This window comes from Tachysurus vachellii, chromosome 1, assembly GCF_030014155.1.
Source record: "Tachysurus vachellii isolate PV-2020 chromosome 1, HZAU_Pvac_v1, whole genome shotgun sequence".
In the NCBI taxonomy this organism is placed as follows: Eukaryota; Metazoa; Chordata; class Actinopteri; order Siluriformes; family Bagridae; genus Tachysurus; species Tachysurus vachellii.
Genome location: NC_083460.1, coordinates 2,267,586 through 2,284,453, shown reverse-complemented (window position 1 = coordinate 2,284,453; position 16,868 = coordinate 2,267,586). Strand labels below are relative to the sequence as shown.

Below are 16,868 nucleotides of genomic sequence, written 5' to 3'. Positions count from 1 at the left end.
GGATTCGTGCAGAGATTTTACGCCTCCGAGCCCTGAAGCAGCAGCACTTTTGAAAGAATGCATCACGTCTCTTTTCGCTAGTCTTTCGCAAAAAAATCACTCCGAGCCGACGGCAATTAAATTACAGATAAAAAAAAAAAAAAAACATAAAATGAGGGAACAATAACAGAGATTATAAGTGTTCTTCTTAACAGCCAAGGATGATGTCACCGTCTTGTATGCACAAACACACACACACACACACATATATACACACACACACATACACACACACACATACACACACACACTCACACATACACACACATACACACTCACACATACACACACATACACACACATACACACAAACACGCACACACACAAACACACACACACAAACACACACACACACGTGCATACAGATGCACAGCACTTCAATCCTCTCAGAACGATGAGCTCAGCGATGACATCATCGTCCCAGATGCACTCATGGCTCATCTCTACATCAGGAAACAGAAAACAAAGAAATTTTTTGCTTTTCCTCGTTTTCAAAGACGTTTATCGCTCGTTAGAAATCATCTCATTTGCATATCGTGTGTCATTTCATTAAGTTCTGTGTTTGGACTCGTGAGGAATAAATCAATCCGATTACAGAGTTACAGTAAACATGTCCTGAAGTGTTTTTATCTGTTTATAGTTATATTTAACGTACGTCATATTTAAGGTGCTTTTTGTTGTGTATTTTATTACTTGGTCTGAAGTTGTACCAGAAAATTTATTTATTATTTCTTTTTCACCTGATTTATTTTTTTTTTGCTAAATAATATTCATTCATTCATTCACTCACTCATCTTCTACCGCTTATCCGAACTACCTCGGGTCACGGGGAGCCTGTGCCTATCTCAGGTGTCATCGGGCATCAAGGCAGGATACACCCTGGACGGAGTGCCAACCCATCACAGGGCACACACACACACACTCTCATTCACTCACGCAATCACACACTATGGACAATTTTCCAGAGATGCCAATCAACCTACCATGCATGTCTTTGGACCGGGGGAGGAAACCGGATGTCAGGGATCAGCGCGGACCTTTGGACACGTGCGAATGTTTTTATTATTGTCACGTGTCTGCCACGCCTTCGTCCGCTCCTCCCTGTCTCCTCACCTGTTTCCCATCCTGTGATTGACTGTGTGTGTGTATTAATGTGAGCCGCGTTACCGAGGGCAGCTCGGATTCATTAGTGTATTTAAGTTAGATTAAGTTACGTTAGTTCCCAGTGTCGTGTGGATGTCTGTTTGTTTCCCTTGTGTATTAAACCCCTATCATTTGAAGCTATCCTGCCGACGGGTCTGTCTCCTTTCCACCGGATCCGGGGGCCTGACAGAATGAATCCGCCTTAAGACCCAGCAGACCCAGCAGGATAGCTTCCAGCTCGGACCGGCCTTTTTTTTTTTCTTTTTCTTCCTTTTTTTTTTCTCCGGGGAAGGACGCCGCTCCGTTTCCGGTTTCTCCCGAGGAGGACGTCGCTTCACTTCCCCCTGGACTGTTCCGTCAGTCCTTCCGGGCCTGAGTCCAGTGACATCGCTCCGCATTTCTCCGGTGAGGGACGCCGCTCCGTTTCCGGTCAATCCCGAGGAGGTAGTCGCCTCACCACGTTCGCGGAGGATGTCGTCATCCTGGTTGGCCCCCCTTTTTTTTTTGTTTGGCGCCCTGCGGCATCGCCCCGCATGTTCCGGTGAAGGACGCCGCTCCGTTTCCGGTACAGATCCCGAGGAGGACGTCGCTTCACTTTTTCCGCGGGGGGTGCTGCAGGTCCGAGGCGGAGGATCCTTCCCCCCTGGACTGTTCCGTCAGTCCTTCCGGGCCTGAGTCCAGTGACATCCTCACCACGTTCGCGGAGGATGTCGTCATCCTGGTTGGCCCCCCTTTTTTTTTGGTGCCCTGCGGCATCGCCCCGCACGTTTCCGGTGAAAGACGCCGCTCCGTTTCCGGTACAGATCCCGAGGAGGACGTCGCTTCACTCTTTCCGCGGGGGGTGCTGCGGGCCCGAGGCGGAGGATCCTTCCCGCCCTCCCGCCCCTTTTCTCAGGTCGCCGAGGCGGGGGTTTGGCCGCGGTGCGTCGGGGGATGTTGCTCGGCACCTCAGTTCGGCGGTGGACGTCACTCGGCCCTACAGCTCGGCTGTGGACTTCGCTCGGCCCTTCAGCTCGGATGCGGACGTCGCTTCGGCCCTTCAGCTCGGCTGTGGACGTCGCTTGGCCCTCTTTGGCTGCGCCGCCGTGTGCCCTGCTCCCCCCACCTACCTCGCCGTGTGCCTTGGCTCCCCTCGCCTACCTCGCCGTGGTCCTTGCTCCCCCCACTGGCCTCGCCGTCGTCCTTGCTCCCCTCACCTGCCAATCACCGTGGGCCTCGCCCCCCCTCCTGGACCTTGTCGGGTTTTGGCGCTTCGGGAGCCGCGCCTTAAGGGGGGGGTTCTGTCAGGGATCAGCGCGGACCTTTGGACACGTGCGAATGTTTTTATTATTGTCACGTGTCCGCCACGCCTTCGTCCGCTCCTCCCTGTCTCCTCACCTGTTTCCCATCCTGTGTGTGTGTATTTATGTGAGCCGCGTTGCCGAGGGCAGCGCGGATTCATTAGTGTATTTAAGTTAGATTAAGTTACGTTAGTTCCCAGTGTCGTGTGGATGTCTGTTTGTTTCCCTTGTGTATTAAACCCCTATCATTTGAAGCTATCCTGCCGACGGGTCTGTCTCCTTTCCACCGGATCCGGGGGCCTGACAGAATGAATCCGCCTTGCCATCGGCCCGCAGCAGCGGCGTCCTTCCCCGGAGAAAAAAAAAGGAAGAAAAAGAAAAAAAAAAAAAAAAAAGGCCGGTCCGAGCTGGAAGCTATCCTGCCGACGATTCTGTCTCCTTTCCACCGGATCCGGGGGCCTGACACCGGAGTACCCGGAGGAAACCCCCGAGGCACGGGGAGAACATGCAAACTCCACACACACAAGGTGGAGGCGGGAATCGAACCCCCAACCCTGGAGGTGCGAGGCGAACGTGCTAACCACTAAGACACCGTGACCCCCGCTAAATAATATTACAATATTAAAATATTTCTAAACAAAATTATTTTATTTATATATGTATTTATTTATCTTTACAGTGTCAGTTCAATTAACAAAAATACTGTATAATAATACATAAAAATAATAAAAAATAATAATAATTTTTGGGCAGCACTTTATCTTTCAATATAATTAAATATTAATTTTAAAAAATGCAAAAATAAATGTACTGATATTATTTGATATTATTTATTAGAAAGATTGTGGTAAAAGTTTATATTTATGTGTATATGAAAAATAATAATAAAGTTCAGGACTTCTGTCTTTATTTTTTTTGGCTGCAGACTGAGATTTTTCACATGATTTCACACCTTTTAGACTTTCATGTGGATGAAGATTACATCGTCAGCTGTGTTGGACCAGAAGAAACGTTTCATCGCATCACATTGGAGGTGTTTTTACATCTAAAACATCAAGCCAAGCGTGACACTTTAGGTGTTAAGGGAGGAAATCACTCAGTATTGGAGGAGTGTAACAAGAACCGTGTCTGCAGAACAAATCGAATAGATCAGATACATCGGATCAATTCAGAGAGACAGAGCAGTGTTGCTTCTTTGTATGTAGTGACTTTATTAATTAGGTACGAGTGCAGAAGAGAAATCAATATTTCCTCGAGGCGGCATTGATTTTGTGTTTGTGTGTGTGTGTGTGTGAGAGAGTGTGTGTGTGAGAGTGTGTGTGTGAGTGTGTGTGTGTGGTTGTGTTCTAGTCTCGCTTCTTGTCATACATTTTAATACGAGGGATTTAAAGCTTATTTAAAGCTTAGATATGAAGGAATGGAGCTGTGAAGCTAAGCTGTGTGTGTGTGTATATGTGTGTGTGTGTGTGTGTGTGTGTGTGTGATCTTGTCTCTTTAGCCTGGACACATGGAGACCCCAGGAAAGTGATCCATCCTACTGACAGCTCAGGAGACTTCTGCGGGCAGAAAGGCACGAGCAACGCGTGAGTATTGGCGACTCCTTCAGCCAATCAGAGCTGCTGATAGTGCAGAGTGTAGGCGGAGACACAATGCATGTACTATATAATCAGTCTCATGTAAAGGTGTCATGCCATGGAACGTCCACGAAGAAAGGGAGTTCACCTGTTCATGTTCTCTCTCTCTCTTATACACACTAGAGACTCCTTGCATAAATGTCCAGTAAAGATTGTATTACTTGTTGTTGTTGTTGTTGTACACATTGTTTTATCGTGAGTCTTAGATCATGTGGGATGTCCGACAAATACGTCCCTGTAGAAGTTGTTGCTATACAGTAGAAACCTTTGTAGTGTTTCCCATCACTGCTTATCTAAGGATTGGTTTACAATAACATTTGTGCTGAGGTTAGCCTTAGGGTTAGGGATAGGTGTAGGTCTAATTTTAGGGTTAATTCAGGTTAGTGGAGTCTAGGATATGCAGCACATTATCATTTAGTTAGACTTGTGTTTGGTGCTGAGGTTAGGTTTAGGGTTAAGTTTTAAGGTTAACGGTTAGTGTTAGGGTTAAGTTTAAGATTAGAGTTAATCAGTGGAGTTGTGTATAGGACATGCAGCGCATTGATTTAGTTAGACTTGTGTTTGGCGCTGAGGTGCGATCAGCAGGATGTGAGCTTGGGTTGAATGAAAAGCAGCTCGTTAGTGGAGCTGGGGAACAGCGATAAGAAGGTTTGTTATGCGCGACCAGGGTGCTGTGTTTACTGCACTGGAGTTTAGAATTGGAGTGTGTGTGTGTGTGTGTGTGTGTTACGCTTGCAGAATTAAAGGCGAGGGAGCTTGAAGACTGACTTGAGGATAGCTCCATCTTTATTCTGCGTATATAATGTGGGTTTAATAATGTTGCACATTCAAGTGTTAAAGAAACGAGAGCAGATGTCATGTCATGACTTCAGCAGTGAGTCAGGGGTCTTATTAATGATTTATGGCCCAGGATCAAATCAGGAATCATTCGAGTGTTGGAAAAGAAAAGCGATGAAGATTTGACATTGAATTAGATATGACAGAATAACACAATACACTCATAATATTAATGACAATAATAATAATTTCATTAATGTTTAATAGGAGAGTGTGTGTGTGTGTGTGCGTGTGTTTGTGTGCATGTGTGTGTGTGTACTGCATATAGTCGAACCTTATTAATGCATTTTATAGAGATGCTCCGATCAGCATTTTTGGGGCTGATCGATCACCGATCACCAAGATCATGATCTGCCGATTGCCGATCACTGCCGATCACAGAATGGCAGGGGAATGGGAATCTTTTATCTATAATCTAACAGAGTTTGCACCATTTTTAGAAATGAAATTAACTCTAAATTAACTGTATTGAGGAAAATAAACTGTAGAAATAGGCTACAGTCAAGATCTTGAAAAACCACCAAGTGTTTAATTTAGAAAATGAGAACTTAAGGCTACTGTAGGCCATCTTTCCCAAAGGGGTCAGGCAGACCAACACACATCAGATCAGCTTAATGGGATGTAACCTCTTAATACACTGATTACATTTTATAATTGGCAGCAAAATGTAAAACTTCTTACACCAAAACTGGCTACTGCCACAAAGGACAAAACTATGGCAAGTCTTTTTTTTCTGTTATTATTATGAACGTCTGATGTAGTTGAGGAACCAACTACATCAGATCTAAAAAATAAAATAATGAAAGCTACTGTAAGCCAATGCCATCCTTTCTAAATAACACGGCAGAGAAACAATGAGGCCAAGCAGATAGTTACCAACCAGATGAACTTGGGATGGTATGAGGTTACACAGGCCCAGGCTACTTGTAAAATGTAAATAAAATGTAAATAAAATTTTTAATATATTAAAATTAAATATTCATTCATTCATCTTCTACCGCGTATCCGAACTACCTCGGGTCACGGGGAGCCTGTGCCTATCTCAGGCGTCATCGGGCATCAAGGCAGGATACACCCTGGACGGAGTGCCAACCCATCGCAGGGCGCACACACACACACACACACACACACACACACTCTCATTCACTCATGCACTCACACACTAGGAAGTACCCTAGGAAACCAGAGTACCCGGAGGAAACCCCTGAGGCACGGGGAGAACACGCAAACTCCACACACACAAGGTGGAGGTGGGAATCGAACCCCCAACCCTGGAGGTGTGAGGCGAATGTGCTAACCACTAAGCCACCGTGCCCCCTTAAAATTAAACAATTGGCCACAAAATGTTTCAAACCAAAACATGCTGGGCCGCGGCCTACTAACACGGAGTACAAAATCCTTCATGTCTCAATCATAAAAGGCATCACTCACACTCACACTCACACTCACATCACTACTAGTTTAAATGTATCACTCACAGTCGGCTGGTTGAGGGATGGGGATGTTGTTGGCTTCGGCTGGTTTAGTTTCTCATACTCGGCATAAAAATTAAAATGCCGTTGCTTGCTTCCACCTCGAGGGATTTCATCACGACATACATCGCAAACGGCTAACTTTACGTCTTTATCGGACACTTTCAAAAACTTCCAGACGGGAGAACTCATGTTGCCACTGGTAAGCTCCGCTCTGCTGTTGTTTACATGTGCGCCGTGCATGCACGTGTGAAAAAGTCGCGTGAGTAATTTACGTCACGTGATCGCCTTTTTTGATCGCCGCTTTTGGGGTTCGCCGATCAAGCTATTTTTAGCCGATATCGGCCGCATTTTACCGTCCTGGTCAATATAGATCTTTCAATCTGAATAACATGTGCATGTGTGTAACAGTACATGATGCTGCTGACCCCTTGTGGCAAATTGCACTCAGTACAACAAAACACAAAACAGTGATCAAACCCACAGAGAGACAAAGAGAGACAACAAGATTCAAACAATAAAACAATAGAAAAAATAAATAGGCTTAAAGTAAACATCCAGCATATAAACACAAGAGGGAGAAAGATGTAAAATGGCTCATAGCTCACTCTCCACCCGAGATAGATGGATGGATGGATGGATGGATGAATGAATGAATGAATGAATGAATGAATGAATGAATAAATAAATTCTATCAAGTAAATAAATGGTGGTGTACTGCTGGATGGTTTCGTCCCGCTGCTCTCACTCCTAGTGTAAAAACGGCTGCCTTAAAGATGTTATAGCTTTCGTGGTATCACTGTGTTTGTGTGAAATGAAGGAAGGAATTTGTTTTCAGTCTCGTTTTTATCTTCCGCAGTAAGAAACCCATCCTGTTCTACTTCAACATCCTGAAATGTGCGAATCCTGCTGTTTTGATAAACCTGCAGTGTCCCACCACTCAGGTTCTCCACTAACATAATATCCACTCAGCACTACACTGTACACATTTCAAAGCAACACCTTCACACGTGAATACTTCACACGTTTTCTGTTGTGCTGCTGTTTATAGATGTGTGTTTCGACGTGCCCGGACCGCTTCGCCACGTACACGGACGTGCGGCTCCAACACGCCTTCAACAGGAGCCACTGGGAATATTACAGGCAGTTCTGCAGGCCGGGATTCAACGATCCAAAGAAGGTGATTATTCACGAACAGTAGATCCGAACGAGCTGGAACCATCTTCATCTCGAGAGGAAGTGAGATTCTGACGATTTGTTTATCAGTCAATAACGAGCTCTGTCTGCCTTTTGATGAATAAACAACATGGCAGCAATGCGGCACAAGTTGATAGGCCACACCTCTTTCACTGAGACTGATATGTATAAACACCACACCTCTTTCACTGTAACAGATAGGCACAGGGCCCTTTATGTAACTGACTGACACAAAGCCACAGTGACCACACCTGTGACTGACAGATTATTGGGGCCATGCCTAATTTATTCTGAATAACAAGCTTAAACTGCCTGATACAAAGCCACGCCCCTTCATGTAACTGCCTGATACAAAGCCACACCCCTTCATGTAACTGCCTGATACAAAGCCACACCCCTTCATGTAACTGCCTGATACAAAGCCACACCCCTTCATGTAACTGCCTGATACAAAGCCACACCCCTTCATGTAACTGAATGATACAAAGCCACACCCCTTCATGTAACTGCCTGATACAAAGCCACACCCCTTCATGTAACTGAATGATACAAAGCCACACCCCTTCATGTAACTGAATGATACAAAGCCACACCCCTTCATATAACTGCCTGATACAAAGCCACACCCCTTCATGTAACTGCCTGATACAAAGCCACACCCCTTCATGTAACTGCCTGATACAAAGCCACACCCCTTCATGTAACTGCCTGATACAAAGCCACGCCTCTTCACTGTAACTGACAGGCACACAGGCTACACCCCTTCACTGTAACCCTAACCCTTTCAACAGATACAAAGGCGCACCTCCTATAACTAACTGATACAAAGCCACACCTTCTTCACTGTAACTGACAGGCTCTGTGGCCACGCCTCCTTTATTGACAGATAAATAATTCACATCACTTGCATTCATTACACATGCAATAAAATCTCAGTAGTTGTTTTGTTTTTTGTTTTTTTAACAATTTAAGCTCCACCCATTTTTTCCTTATAAGGCAGCAGTAATGTAACGTCATGTAAATTAAACCTTTTAATCTTTCTCTCTCTTATTTTTCTTTTCTTCAGGCTGTGGCTCATGTGCTGCGTGATGAAGACTGTCCGTCTGTGATTGTGCCCAGCAGACCATGTAAATACACTTCCTTAATGTGTGTGTGTGTGTATGTGTGTGTGTGTGGATTAGACCAAGTTTATATTAATGCGCTTGTTGTATGCATTATGGTTTCTATGGACACAGCTGATTTACAGGGACACCTACACCAGCATGCCACTCCATATAAAGCAATTTAAAAATGTCTGTAATTGTTAATATGGAGAAATTTTCTGAAAGAAGATGTTAATGCAACGTTCATTTGTGTGTGTGTGTGTGTGTGTGTGTGTGTGTAAATGTGTTTTAAACTCTATCCTGTGATTTCATCTCAGTTTTCCAGCGATGCCTTCCGGACTTAACGACGAGGAACGGCACGCTGACGGTTGCCAACAGAACGGCTTTTAAGGACGCACTAGATACAGCGAGGAGTGTGAGTGAACTCAGGGACGCAGCTGAGTGAGTACACACACACACACACACACTTATAAACTATAAACATTTATTAGTTAATGAAATTAAAAACAATTACAATATTATTAAATGAAGTTTTTTTTATATCTTTTATGGGAAATGAATCAACTCCACTGCTTTGCATCAATCTTCTGTTAAGTAGTTTTCTATAACAGCACACACCCAAGTGTTCTTTCTCATTCTAGCATATTTTTTCATGCAAATGAGTGAACATCATTTGTAGTGATCCTTAATATATTAAAGCATTAAATCTAACCACATTATGAAAAATTATTAAAGCAGTCACTTAACTAAGGCGCTTCTTTAAACAGCGAGTGTATCGATGTTTATATTTTATAGCCGTCTGTCTGTCTGTTGTCGCTCTCTCTCATCTTTCTATCTCTCTGTGCAGTGGTATAACAGCTCTGCTGGAGGCCAAGCAGTTTGGCATGAAGATCGTGGAAGACTACGCCAACTCCTGGGCCTGGATCCTTACGTGAGAAGAAATAATATACATCTATATACAAAGTCATATGGTGTGTTTCAAAACTTGTGCTTTAGTTGTGTGTGTGTGTGTGTGTGTGTGTGTGTCAGAGGGTTAATTCTAGCACTGATCATCAGTTTGATCTTTATCCTGCTCCTGCGCTTCACTGCTGCCCTCCTGCTCTGGTTCACTATCATCGCCGTCTTCCTGCTTGTAGCCTACGGTGAGATAAAGTGTGTGCGTGTGTGTAGACAGACGGACGTACGGACGGATGGACAGGCAGATAGACAAAAAGACTTAAAGAACATGGGACAGATAGATATACAGAGAGTCAGACAGATAGATAGGGAGAAGGTCTCTCAGGCAGACAGTAGACAGGCAGACAGTCAGACAGAGAGACAGACATAAATCAATGGATAGTTGGACAAAAGGCAGACAGACAGATGAATGGATGGACATGTAGACAGAGAGAAAGCAAGTCAGATGGACAGATGGAAAGACAGGCAGACAGACAGACAAAAAGGTGGAAAGCCAGACAGACAGATGGCTGGTCAGGTAGACAGGGATACAGAATGCAAGACATACAGAAAGATAGTCAGACAGATAGCTGGACAGATAGACAATATTGTCCTGATCTACAGCAGACCAGAGTGAGTTGGTCATGTGTCTGTGGTCTGTGTGATTAGGAATCTGCCGTTGTTACTGGGAGTTCACTCTCCTTAGGGAGACTCCAGAAGCAGACGTCAGCATCACGGACATGGGCATCCAGACGAACCTACACGTCTACCTGCAGCTCAGCCAGACGTGGCTCGTTTTCTGTGAGTTAAAGCAGAAACCCACTTTATGTTTCAGACATAAAGCATAAACACAAGATTACCTCAGAACTTTGCATTTAACTAACGAATCCAAAGTCACACCCAGAACTCGTTCTGTTTGCTGCGTAGGTCAGATTTGTATTAAATGATGGCCAGATTCACGTTATGCAGTTTCTACGAAATATGTCACCGTCTGTCATTTCCTGAGGTGAAGCTAGAAAGAAAAGGAAATAATAAAATATTTTAACCAACAGATGATAGCAAAATGCTAGCAAATTTCTCTAAAGCATAAACAACAGAGCTAATGTAAACGATTGTATTGAGCATTAACTGTAGCTATAATTGGTAGAAAACATTTTGAGAATATTTGGTGCTTAAAATTCAAAAGGACTGTGTACAGTATATGTCTGTTTTCTCTCAGTGGTCTCTCTAGTACTAACTGAAGCCTCCATAGTTTTAATGCTGGTCTTCCTGAGGAAGAGAGTGTGCATCGCTATCGCTCTGCTGAAAGAGGGCAGCAAGTAAGTCTGAATTTCTTGTCAGATTTCACAGAGATCTCAGCTCCATAAACTCTCTGGAACTATTGTGTGTTTGTTTGCAGGGCTATCAGCTACATCATGTCTGCGTTATTCTACCCAATCATCACTTTCGTGATGCTGGCTGTTTGTATCTCTTACTGGGCCATTATAGCTGTGTATCCTTTTAGAGCAGTGCAGTATGTGAAAATGATACGAATGATAAAAAATACTTACTTGGATGCATCATCTCAGTTTAGAAAAGAACAAAAATAAACTAGAAATTAGCAGGTCATATTTGCAAAATGGCAAGAACATATTTGCAGTTTTTAACACTGTAATCAAACAGTTGGTGAGCCAGCCAGGAAGTGCACGGACATAACTAAACCATATGAACAGATTTTATATTTATGTATTTTTATTTTATTTATTTATTCATTCAACAGAGTGGAACTTGACACTTGACCTATTGTTGTATCATCCTGTCCTGCTCTACATATCTGTAAATCTTATTATTTTTAGCTAAGAAAAGAAGGCTGTGGCACATCTGACAGTGCTAGATTAAAAACTAAACTTGAATTTTGGCAGAATCCTCCAAAACCGTTATTTTTCAGGAAATTAAAAAAACGCCGTACCTTATCTGCAGTGCACAGGGTTTAGTCCGCGTTGCAGTGGATTGTCTTGTGCTAAATTCCTGTCCTCAGATGAGCACCAGAACTAGCGGGGGTCAAGATTTTTTTTTCTTTGAGCCCAGTGTTTTGAAGACATTTACCTCAGAAGACGTGTTGATTCGTTGCGACTCTTCTTGAGGAGAAATATGCCGTGAAGCTCTCCCGCGGAGTGAGGAAGAGGTGGACAGTTGAAGTGTCCAATGGAGTTATGAGATTTGTGCTCAAGCTATTTTCAAGACTTTAGATTGGTTAATAACTTGTTAAAATAACAGACCCACGTGGGGTCTGACCAATAGCATCGATGTGTGAAAAAATATGAAATTGACCAAATTTGGACATACAAGGTTTCCGCCCGACAGCGACGATTTGCTACATTAATAAACTAAACTTTTATTTTAATATGATTCTAATAGTCAGCGAGCAAGCCAGGAGGTACAACAAGAACATTTAACCATAAAAGCAGCTTTTATATTTATTTATATTAAGTATATAATTTTAGTTTCTACAGTTAATCAGCTGTATCAGGATACATTTTGCCATGCCGAATAATAATATACTTGTTTATTATCATATATATCTACATGAATCGTTTTAACACCAATATCTAACAGTTGATGAGTCGGTCAAAAGGTTCAAATAGATGAATTAGCCCTTTTGTTTATTCATTCATTCATTCATTTTCTACCGCTTATCCGAACTACCTCGGGTCACGGGGAGCCTGTGCCTATCTCAGGTGTCATCGGGCATCAAGGCAGGATACACCCTGGACGGAGTGCCAACCCATCGCAGGGCACACACACACTCTCATTCACTCACGCAATCACACACTACGGACAATTATCCAGAGATGCCAATCAACCTACCATGCATGTCTTTGGACCGGGGGAATAAACCGGAGTACCCGGAGGAAACCCCCGAGGCATGGGGAGAACATGCAAACTCCACACACACAAGGTGGAGGCGGGAATCGAACCCCCAACCCTGCAGGTGTGAGGCGAACGTGCTAACCGCTAAGCCACCGTGCCCCCCCCTTTTGTTTATTTAAATTTAATTTCATTAATACAGTTATTCATGTGTAAACCTGTTTGTCTTTTTATTAATAAGGACTAAAATCTTAACAGTTGGTGAGCCAGCCAGGAAGATTTAACCAGCTTTATACAGTTTCTACATTTAACCAGCTGTAACCCTGCAGGGTTAATACCAAATTTTAACAGTCAGCAAGCCAGCCAGGAGGTTTAAAGACAAAATTGAACCTCTTTTAATAAATAATATGTGATCACAAATCTAAATAATTTCAATCTGTTTGCACCTTAAGCAAATTCAGTTTTTTGGCTTCGTCCGGGGAAGCTGTGTACAAAGTGATGTCAGTGCAGCCCAACTGCAAACATGCCAACCTGACCTGCAGTCCAGACGTAAGTACCTTCTCTGATTTTGTATTAAACGTTAAGGAAAAGAGATACAATAAGACCATATTACAGATTTGTGTACATAACAAACGTGGAGTCAATGTCACTGATCTATTCCTATCCATTGTTTTTTCGGACAGACGTTCAACAGGACCAACATCACTAAGCAGTGTCCTGGAGCTCAGTGTCTCTTCGCATTCTATGGTGGCGAGAGCATGTATCACCGCTACATCTTCCTCCTGCAGCTGTCCAACCTGTTTGTCTTCCTCTGGTTGGTTAATTTCACCATTGCACTGGGTCAGTGTACACTTGCCGGAGCCTTTGCTTCCTACTACTGGGCCAAGAGGAAACCTGAAGATATACCATCATGCCCGGTTTTCGCTTCCTTTTTCCGGGCTGTACGGTACGTTTCTGCAATAGTCAGGGAGTTTTATTATAAAAGTGTAATTACTAATTAATTTGTTTTTTTTTTACTTGTTTATGCAATAAATCATAACACATATATTCTCCTGTAAAGTATAATAAAATATCTTCATTTGTGTCATCTCTGCAACAACTAACACTTGCCAAAGTGTATTTTTTGTGTCAGACTTAATGAAATGACACATGCTTCAAAACTGCTGCTGGACATTTCTTTTATTTTTTTTTTGGAGATAATGTGACTAATGTATCTTCAAGAATATCTTCTAAGAACTCCCATGTAGAAAAAAGTCTAGCGTAATTACTTTTAGAAAAAAGAAGGTCATGTGGCTTTAGCTGTGGTTTTATTTAATATTGTTTATGACTCGTGAGATTGGAAACAGTTCTCGTGGTGAATTCTGTAGTAAAAGGCTATAATTGTGGTACAATAGCATGTGTCTGATGTGCTTCTAGGTATCACACCGGGTCTCTGGCTTTCGGGTCACTGATATTAGCTTTCGTCCAGTTCATACGGATTGTACTCGAGTACCTGCACCACAAGCTCAAAGGTGAGAACAATGTAGAAACCTGCAGGTCGTGCTGTTATAAGAAACAAATCAGTAATGGTGTCATGTGATACAGCAGCATTACTGTTACCACTCTGACTCCAGTTACAATTATTATTAAAAAAAAATATATTTTTTTAATGCATTTATGGTAACATTTATATTGTGGAACAAATTAATTTGTGTTAATACTCATGTTATTGCAGTTTCCCTTTAACCAGGCTCTGTTTTTTTTCTTCTCTCTTTATCTCTGACTGAATCCGGACCAATCTCTAACACTCGAGTCTCCTTAAATCATTCATTCATTCATTTATTCCTTTTCTACCGCTTTTCCGAACTACCTCGGGTTACGGGGAGCCTGTGCCTATCTCAGTCATCATTGGGCATCAAGGCAGGATACACCCTGGACGGAGTGCCAACCCATCACAGAGCACACACACACTCTCATTCACTCACACAATCACACACTACGGACAATTTTCCAGAGATACCAATCAACCTACCATGCATGTCTTTGGAACGGGGGAGGAAACCGGAGTACCCGGAGGAGAACACGCAAACTCCACACACACAAGGTGGAGGTGGGAATCGAACCCCCAACCCTGGAGAAGTACCCGGAGGAGAACACGCAAACTCCACACACACAAGGTGGAGGTGGGAATCGAACCCCCAACCCTGGAGGTGTGAGGCGAACGTGCTAACCACTAATCCACCGTGCCCCCCCTCCTTAAATCAATGATATATAAAGTTTTCAATATACAGAAAACTTCACCATATCAACGATTTCTTTTTCTGTTTATATTAATAGAAGCCTGCGATTGGCAGGTTCTGACCACCAGTGCTACGGAATAAATTTTGTTATTGTTTCTTGTTTTGTCGATGTGTGTGTGTGTGTGTGTGTGTGTGTATGTGTGTGCATTTAGGCACTCATAATGTGTTTGCTCGCTTCCTGCTCTGCTGTTTAAAATGCTGCTTTTGGTGCCTGGAGCGTTTTATTCGCTTCATGAACAGGAATGCCTACATCATGGTAAGATTCTCTCTTCTGCTGTTTGTTAAAATCATGAACATTACATTACATTACGTTACATTACATTACATTTACAACATCATACGTCCTCTCTAGATTGCTATCTATGGAAAGAGTTTCTGCACATCAGCTCGGGAAGCTTTCTTTTTGTTAATGAGGAATGTTGTGAGGTAAAGAACCATGTGCTTGAGACTCAAATAATCAAATAAATAAATAAACCATTGACTCAGTCAACATAGCTGTTCTGGTTTACAGGGTAACTGTGTTGGACAAGCTGACAGATTTCCTGCTCTTCTTAGGGAAAATTCTCATAACAGGGATTGTTGGTAAGTCAGCAGCTTTGTTCATGGATCAATTCCAAACAAATTTCAGGAAGTTTTTTTATTTACCCCAGAAACTTTTCAACCTGTGGGCAAATAGTGCATTACAAAAGAGGACCTGGCAACCCATAAAGCTGTGCATTATTTTTCAGAGAATCATTACTTTCTTATTTTTTTCTTTATTATGTTCCTTTTGATGAAGAGCATTGACATGATAAAGAAATAATCCAAATCACCAGAAGAGGGCAGTAGAGCAACACAAAACCAGAACATTGTGCTGAAGCCCTCACTGGTGTGTGTGTGTGTGTGTGTGTGTGTGTGTGTGTTTTCTACAGGTGTTATTGCCTTCTATTTCCTCACACACAAAATCCCAATCATTCAGGAAGAAGTTCCAGTTCTGAATAATTACTGGGTGCCTCTGCTGGTAAGGAAACTTTGCTTTGTCTTGTTGAGCTTTGTGTCTTTGTTGTTGTCATTTAACATCTCTGCGCGTCTCCCACCAGACGGTCGTGTTCGGCTCGTACCTGATCGCACACGGCTTCTTCAGCGTCTATGCAATGTGCGTGGACACACTGTTCCTGTGTTTCTGTAAGTGTGCAGCATCTTAGAAATTGCTTACTGTTATATTTTTCCCTGTGACTTCACACCCTAATCTGTTCCCACTTCTTCCTCTCTGTGTTACGGTTCCAGGTGAGGACCTGGAGAGGAACGACGGAACGACGGCGAAACCTTTCCTCATGTCTCCCGGGTTGCGTGGAATTCTGAGAAGCGTGGATCAAAGCCCCGGGAAATCCCGAGCAGCGCTGCATCAATGCAGCGTTGAAGAATAGCTTTACTCCTCCTCCTAGCTCGCATGCTTTAACTCTTTATCTCCTCCTCTTCCTCCTCCTCTTACTGAGGAAGGGGTGCTGGCCGCTACGTCCTGTACTGTAACCCGACTCTGATGCACTAAGACTGTGAGAAACACTAAGCATTTACTTTCACCAGAGGAGACTTGAGGTGTATGCACACACACACACACACACACACAACACACACAGGTTCAGTCCAACTGCCTTATTCACAAGCGTCTAGCGTTTACAGGACCTTTTTGCGACATCTAGCTTGACCTGAGTTCTGATCGTTTATTTAGAGCGGAATAAACAAGGACATTTTTATATTTTATGACTTTTTGAGTGATGTGTTAACCTTCAACCAGTCAATTAACCAGCAATTTCTCCAAGCTTGACTAACTAGCTCAATTATAGACATAAATCCTCAAAACATGACTAGCTAGCTAATTAAAAACAAAACCAGAAATTTAAATAGCTAGCTAGTTCAATAATCAAATATTAATCAAATTTTCAATAGTTTATTTAATTTTCTTTTTTTTTTTTGGTACGTACATCATGAAACAACTAATTTGGTCATTTCACGTGTTATTTCTTGACTAGCTCCTAAATCAACAAACACATTCACAAGCTAGTAAATTAGGTGAAGTTCATTTGCAACATTTATTTTGAGTTATATTTCAGGTATTTACAGC

The 16,868-nt window shown here is 42.8% G+C and overlaps 1 protein-coding gene across 1 annotated transcript in view; it reads left to right on the top strand.

Annotated features, from left to right (window-relative positions):
* Positions 1 to 16,507, top strand: part of slc44a5a (solute carrier family 44 member 5a) — a 43,190-nt gene extending 26,683 nt beyond the window's left edge. The window contains exons 4-22 of the mRNA XM_060889743.1: positions 3,961 to 4,045; positions 7,265 to 7,349; positions 7,457 to 7,585; positions 8,669 to 8,729; positions 9,023 to 9,146; positions 9,553 to 9,636; positions 9,735 to 9,847; positions 10,311 to 10,442; positions 10,861 to 10,960; positions 11,041 to 11,133; positions 12,950 to 13,037; positions 13,172 to 13,434; positions 13,905 to 13,999; positions 14,920 to 15,023; positions 15,120 to 15,193; positions 15,279 to 15,349; positions 15,679 to 15,767; positions 15,847 to 15,931; positions 16,034 to 16,507. Coding sequence (XP_060745726.1) covers positions 3,961 to 4,045; positions 7,265 to 7,349; positions 7,457 to 7,585; positions 8,669 to 8,729; positions 9,023 to 9,146; positions 9,553 to 9,636; positions 9,735 to 9,847; positions 10,311 to 10,442; positions 10,861 to 10,960; positions 11,041 to 11,133; positions 12,950 to 13,037; positions 13,172 to 13,434; positions 13,905 to 13,999; positions 14,920 to 15,023; positions 15,120 to 15,193; positions 15,279 to 15,349; positions 15,679 to 15,767; positions 15,847 to 15,931; positions 16,034 to 16,173 — 2,015 coding nt within the window. The 3' untranslated portion in view covers positions 16,174 to 16,507. The remainder of the gene's footprint in view (positions 1 to 3,960; positions 4,046 to 7,264; positions 7,350 to 7,456; positions 7,586 to 8,668; positions 8,730 to 9,022; positions 9,147 to 9,552; positions 9,637 to 9,734; positions 9,848 to 10,310; positions 10,443 to 10,860; positions 10,961 to 11,040; positions 11,134 to 12,949; positions 13,038 to 13,171; positions 13,435 to 13,904; positions 14,000 to 14,919; positions 15,024 to 15,119; positions 15,194 to 15,278; positions 15,350 to 15,678; positions 15,768 to 15,846; positions 15,932 to 16,033) is intronic.
* Positions 16,508 to 16,868: the final 361 nt, after the last annotated feature.